The sequence below is a fragment of the Antrostomus carolinensis genome, unplaced genomic scaffold (genome assembly GCF_000700745.2).
Source record: "Antrostomus carolinensis isolate BGI_N321 unplaced genomic scaffold, ASM70074v2 scaffold53914, whole genome shotgun sequence".
Classification (NCBI taxonomy): Eukaryota; Metazoa; Chordata; class Aves; order Caprimulgiformes; family Caprimulgidae; genus Antrostomus; species Antrostomus carolinensis.
Genome location: NW_010309807.1, coordinates 3,317 through 9,697, shown reverse-complemented (window position 1 = coordinate 9,697; position 6,381 = coordinate 3,317). Strand labels below are relative to the sequence as shown.

Here is a 6,381-nt window from a genome sequence, read left to right as displayed (position 1 = left end):
CCAACCCCTACAACTCTGTGATTCTGTGATTTGTACATGGGCAGCAACCACCTTAGGGTATGGAGCACTGCACTGGGGACAGCCTAGACAAGCAGTGGTCATCAGTTCATTTAGATCTGCTCCTGATGAAGATCCGAACCTGCTGTCTACCACTGGCTGTGAGGAAGTGCCAGAAAATAATTCAGATTGCAAAGACACCAGGACAAGCCAAGGCAGAGGCAGCATCGTAGCAGTTTGCTTCTAGAGCAGGAAAAAAGAAAATGGGTATATTTTCAGTAAATCAGCCTTATAAGTGGCACTGTGGGAAGCAAAGCCACCAAACAGAAGCAACCAGAAGTCACTGGTGATTCTTCACCCAGCCCACACAGCCTCTGCCTGGGCTTGTGTTTTTATCATGGTGCCAGGACAATATATTGCCGCTTTGTGGGGACATTGAGGTTTCTGCAACAGGACCCAAACATGTTCCTGCATGCTCTGACAATGCATGGTCAGTGAAGGCAATTGTGTTATGGACTTCAGGGCCAGGCAGGAATCTGGGATAAACTCAAAGATAAAACAATGTGTATTCAAAAGCTGATCAGATTCCAGAGCAGACTTTGCCAAGATAATCAGAAAGAGATCCAGATGTGGCTGAGCCAGACTTTATCTGCTGCTTCATTAAAGTCCAGACAGTGCCACTTCCCCCTTCCTGGGCAGACCTGGATCATCCAGAAGCAGCTCTGGCCTGGGCAGTAGGTCTCATGCAAGGCAGGACTCCTTGTGGAGAGCCCGTTTTGTCTGCAGTGTGATCGGCCAGTGCTTCTCTCTCACACAGCAACAGCTACAGCAACACCATACGCTGCATCCTACACAACAGTAACGGGATGCAGAGCTGTAAGCAGCTTCTGGAAAACACTGTAACCCAGTGAAAACCCTTCCTCCAGAGTCCACCAGTGTTTCCATTTAAAGCCCCTCTCTAAATGGGCACAAGGAGAGTAAGAAAGAGCAGAGGATTGGCATGCCTAATGGAAAACAGCATCATAAGTCACTTGGCATCACCCCAGGTTTTCAGCGCCACATGAGAATGTCACTTGGGTAGAGTTGTACCAATTCTGCTGGTAGATCACTCAAGTAGAAACAAATGTAGGGACCCATTAGAGGGCAGTAAACAAATGTTTCCTCCTCCTTCACAAGGGGAAGAGGAGGGGCAGGTGCTGATCTCCTCTCTGGTGACCAGCGATAGGACCAAGGGAAATGGCAGGAAGATGTGCCAGGGGAGGGTGAGGTTGGCCATGAGGAAAAGGTTCTTGAGGTAGAGGGTGGTGGAGCACTGGAACAGGCTCCCCAGGGAGGTGCTCATGGCACCAAGCCTGACAAGATTCCAGAAGCAATTGGACAACATGTGCCCTCAGACACATGGTGTGAATGTTGGGATTGTCCTGTGCAGGGACAGGAGCTGGACTTGATGATCCCTGTGGGTCCCTTCCAACTCACAACATTCTATGATTCTATCCAGAAGACAGCTCCCACAGTCAGGGTTATCTCACATAGAACAAGCCTTAAAAAGCTTTTGCTTTTTTTTTTTTTTTTTTTTAAATCACAGACATTACATTACCTGGTATCATTTTTATAGCGGTGTTCACTTCACTCCATTCATGAACCTTGTCAAACTTCCAGTCCAGGATGAAGTTCCCATTGTCCGTCACCACGGGGCCCTGGGAATCAAACACATTTGTCAGCACTGTGAGCTCCTTATCTACCCAGCACAGCCAAGGACTGTCACAACCTCCCACCAGGACCAGCCATCCCCACTTCAACAGTTTAGAGAGAGTCAACGTTCAGGTAAATCAGGGCAGTCCATAAAAAGCTGGTAACTAAAACCATCACCCAAGGCAACTGCTCATTCCTCATTCTCCTGCGTAGGGATCATCAGGCAGAAGCTGGTAAGAGCGATGCAATTCCATCGCTGCAGCAGGGGATCTTTTCACAAGGACAAAGCTACATTAATGTCCTAAAAAGTCTATTACAGGCAACTGAAGTCAAAATAAGACCCCTCCACCCCAGTGGTAAGAGCATGCTGCCAGATGCCACGGGGAGGTTTTGGAGTTGTAGAACTGCTGGACTTCAGCATCCCAGACATGCCCAGTGCTCTCTCAAGCCCAACAGAAGAAGCAATTGGGTCCTTTCAACAGAGCAGAGACAGCTGGGGCTGTGGACAAGGCATTTCAGCAGCACTGAGCAGGACATGCAACCACACGTGCCAGGAGGGACCCGCATCCTCCAAGGACACGGCTAGTGCTGGAGCAGCACCAACACGCATCCCCTGAGCGAGGCTGGTCTCAACTTCACAGAGAACAATTGGTTTGCTCTTCTCAGGCAGCCAAACACAGTCCTTACAGCCTCTTGGGATGAGACACATTATGAACAAGCATTCAGCCTTCCAGCCACAGACAGCCCACCTTGTGTGACATGGGCTGGCAAAGCCCCACTGACCAAGTCAGGACAGGACAGCAGCACTGGTGACAAGGCAGCTTCAGTTTTAATTTAGTCTGGCTGTGTGTGGTATGGAGGAGCCTGGGACAAAGCATGAGCTCCCACCCCCCCAATATGAGACCCTCTTTGTCAGCCCCCAGACATCCCTGCAGAGCAGCAGGTCCAACCTGGACTGGCAATCCCTCCTCTCCCTGCTCAAGGACACTTGTTTTGGGAGACATAAGCCAGAGAGGCTTACCACGAGCAGCCTGAACACACAGTTCATTAACCAAAGTATAATTAGGAGGTATTACACAAGATGCTACTCGTGAGAGTGAAAGCCCAGATTTAATTAGTTGAAAGGCCAGACCTCTGGTCCTCTGTGTGCCCACATTCAGGTGGTTCCTCTGGGGAAGCAAGGCTGATGAGGGACACGTACCGCTTTGCTAACAGCCATCCGCAGCTCCACGGCACCTCCAAAGTTTTTGGTCAGGGCTCTGGTGACAGGGACATAAGCCATGGGGATGACTTCGATAGGAATTCCCTTCTTCCATTGCTCCCCGAGGCTCTTTGATTTTTTCCTGAGGACACAGTTGGAAGTGGGATCAGCACCAGACATTGCATCGCCCACACCATGAATATAACACACTTATGATGTTACCTCCTGCAAAGCTCCCAGGTGTAAGGCCCTGGAGGGCACAGCGGTCAGGTCACACGTGCACATGTGTAGGAAGAAGCCATTTAATGCACGATGCTCTATTCACTCATAAGCCCTGTTTTGACATGTTTTGGACAAGCAGGACATGAGCTGTTTTTTCTACAGCCCTGTGGCTGTATGTACAGAAGGGGAAATTTTATTCTGTGCTGACAATCACTGAGCTCAAAGACCAGAGCAGCCGCTTCCCCAGAAGCTCTGCTGACTCCTAAGCAGGCTTACTGAGTTGAAAATTAAGGAAAAAAAGCTAAATTGAATTGCTGAAGCACTAGGAGTCAGGCTCATTTCCATTTACTCCTGCTCCCCTGACCCACTGGAAGGACAATAATGGACTCATACAGGACCATCTGAATTCTCCCATGGGACAAAGAGGTATAAAGACCATTCATAATATTTTTACCTGTAATCAGCAATAACGATGAAGCATTTTGCATATCCTGCAACTATCTTCTCCTGTGTCAAGCAGCCACTGCAAGGGGGAAAAAAAAAATAAAAATCAGAAAACAGACTGCTTCTCAATGTGCCTGATGATCCATCCCAAAGTCCAGTCCTCTCCACCACGTTCCTGCTGGTTTTGGTGCTGCTGTTGTCCCACGTCAGGGCTCTTTCCCCTGCCCCTTCCCTTTATCCTCATCCCTTGCACAAACTCTCAGTCAGGACACATCTCCCACTACAGGTGCATGCACAGCCCTGCACAGGATCCCACCAGCATCTCCAGCCCACCCCAGAGACATCTGCAGCCAGAGAAGGATGCTCAGAGCTGCCACCTGCACCACACACAGACAGACGGACGGACAGCAAGGCTCACCCGCCACCTTTGATAAGGTTGAGGTCAGAGTCCACTTCATCAGCTCCATCAATGGCCACGTCGAGCTGTAGGAAGAATAGAAATTTGGTGTGGAAACCCCTCCCAGGCAGCATCAAGATGCTGCTCTCGGCACAGCCCAGCAGGGTGTTGGGTCCCAAGCAGCAGACAGAAATGTCACCAGAGCTGGGACCACCTTGATGCCAGCCTGACCAGAGATGAGCATCTGATCAGCCACTCAAGGACACCAGCCCCAGCAAAACCACAGACATGTGAGGAAAAAACCCCAAAACAACTGCTGGCCTGCAAGGCACATCGTTTCAGCCTCTAATGTTGTTAGCTAAGGGGTGGGGGGCTGCTGGGGAAAATCTTGGTCACAACACTTCAGCAATGCCATATCCTGGGGAAGGGTCTGGAGCACAAGTGTGATGAGTTCACAACTCAGGGAACTGGGGTTGTTGAGCCTGGAGAAAAGGAGGCGGAGGGGAGACCTTCTGGCTCTGTCCAACTCCCTGAAAGGAGGGTGGAGAGAGGTGGGGGTGGGTCTGTTCAACCAAGGAACAAGTGACAGGATAAGAGGAAATGGCCTCAAGCTGCACCAGGGGCAGTTGAGATTGGATGTGAGGAAGAATTTCTTTGCTGAAAGGGTTCTCAGGCGTTGGAAGGGGTTGCCCAGGGCAGTGGTGGAGTCCCCATCCCTGGAGGGATTGAAGAGTCGTGTAGACATAGTGCTAAGGGACATGGGTTAGCTGGGGACTTTTCAGTATTAGGTTAATGATTGGACTCAATGATCTTAAAGGTCTTTTCCAGTCGAGCCAATTCTCTGATTCTGTGCTCCCCATCTCAGACCAGCAAGCCTCAGCCTGCAGGAAACACAACTTGGAAGCTACTTGCCATCTGAAGAGGCAAGCACTAGGACAAGACTAAAGCTTAAAAAATAAACTAAGCTAGTTCTCACTCACGTTCTGCAGCGGGGCTGCCTGAACTCTCATCCTCAGGGAAGGACAAAGGAGCCTGATGCTTTATGAAGAACCAGGTTAGAGGAAGGTCGGGTGAGGTCTCACCTCCACAGTCCCACTTACCTCTGGATGCCGGTCCAAGTCACTTAGAGTTAAGCCGTTCTGCAGGATCAGCTGACGGGCCTGTGCACCAAGAAGACAGCAAACATCATTTACTGGAAGCAGGGAAGGAAAACAGACTCCTGGTGTCATTCTCCCAGCTGCAGCAAGGATGGAGTCCCCCTGGGAGAGCTCCACTGCTCCACCCTGAGCTGGTGGGAAAGCTGCAGCCAGCTGCAGAAACACATGGCAAGGAGACAATGATGCCTCCAGAACAGATAATTTTAATTTAAAACAAAACAAAACAAAGCCCCCCAAAAAACCCAACCCTGATGTTGATTTGAACTAAAATGCTCAATGCTCAGATGGTACAACAGAACTCGTGGGTCCAGGTCTCTCCATACTGAACAGCAAGAAGCCCCATCAGCTTGGTGGAAATCACTTGTATCTGAGCATTAGAGCAGATATGGGATTTCTGAGTCTTGTGTAGTTTCAGCTCAGACATCATTCTCCCTTTCACCCATCTAGTCCTTCCTTTGTCTGAAAAATGGGAGCAAGAAAATGAAATATTTACACCAGAGCAATACAGGACTAACAATGAAAATATTTTTCATATTCAAAATTAAAAAAAAAAAAGGCAAAAAAGAAAAGCACAACTCATGGAAACCTGTGAGAAGCCTCCTGAAACAGCTGTTTGGTGGCTCCAATCTACTTTTACTGAAGTGACTGTGTATTTCCCTCTAGTGGCAACACAACACAGAGCACCCAGAGTTACCCTCCACTTACATTTACACCTGGTCTGTCAGTTTAAATGGAAGTTTAAGCTTAGAGAACCTTGAATTGGTTGAATTTTCTGTGTTACAAATCATCACCTGAGTGAGATTCCCTCCTTGCATGGACTCTGCTCGAGTCTGAACTTTCTACCATGCTGTAGCTAGTCCAAGAAATCACAGTGCAATAGCCTGGAACAACTGATTCCCCTGAATTTTACCCACTAACAGTATCCAAGTGCATCAGTCACACATATTGGCACCCCAGAAACATTAAGAAGAGTTAGCAGGCAGTACTCCTGGCAACGAGATATGATTGGAATTGTTTATCCTGGCACTTCATAGCATGCACTTGTAAGACTCACAGGCTGTAGGCTCTTGATCTGTGCACTAGGATTGCCCTAAGGACTCACAAAATTAAAAGAATAAATATCAGTGGGTTTATGTCCGTTACGTGGTGTCCATGTAAAGAGGTATCAGGGATCTGGGAATTGAAAGCATTGAAAAACACTGTGCTGCACATGCGGGCCAGACCCTGAACAGGCTCAGAGTCAGCTCTGTGGAAACCAGGTGGCTCTCAGC

The 6,381-nt window shown here is 48.9% G+C and overlaps 1 protein-coding gene across 1 annotated transcript in view; it reads right to left on the bottom strand.

The window, feature by feature from the left end:
- Positions 1 to 1,594: 1,594 nt before the first annotated feature.
- Positions 1,595 to 6,381, bottom strand: part of RPIA (ribose 5-phosphate isomerase A) — a gene marked incomplete at its 3' end in the record, with an annotated part of 7,219 nt that continues 2,432 nt past the window's right edge. Inside the window, exons 2-6 of the mRNA XM_010166184.1 lie at positions 5,054 to 5,113; positions 3,975 to 4,039; positions 3,567 to 3,635; positions 2,891 to 3,032; positions 1,595 to 1,694 (exon numbers count right to left, since the gene is read on the bottom strand). Of these exons, the coding sequence (XP_010164486.1) occupies positions 1,595 to 1,694; positions 2,891 to 3,032; positions 3,567 to 3,635; positions 3,975 to 4,039; positions 5,054 to 5,113 (436 nt within the window). The remainder of the gene's footprint in view (positions 1,695 to 2,890; positions 3,033 to 3,566; positions 3,636 to 3,974; positions 4,040 to 5,053; positions 5,114 to 6,381) is intronic.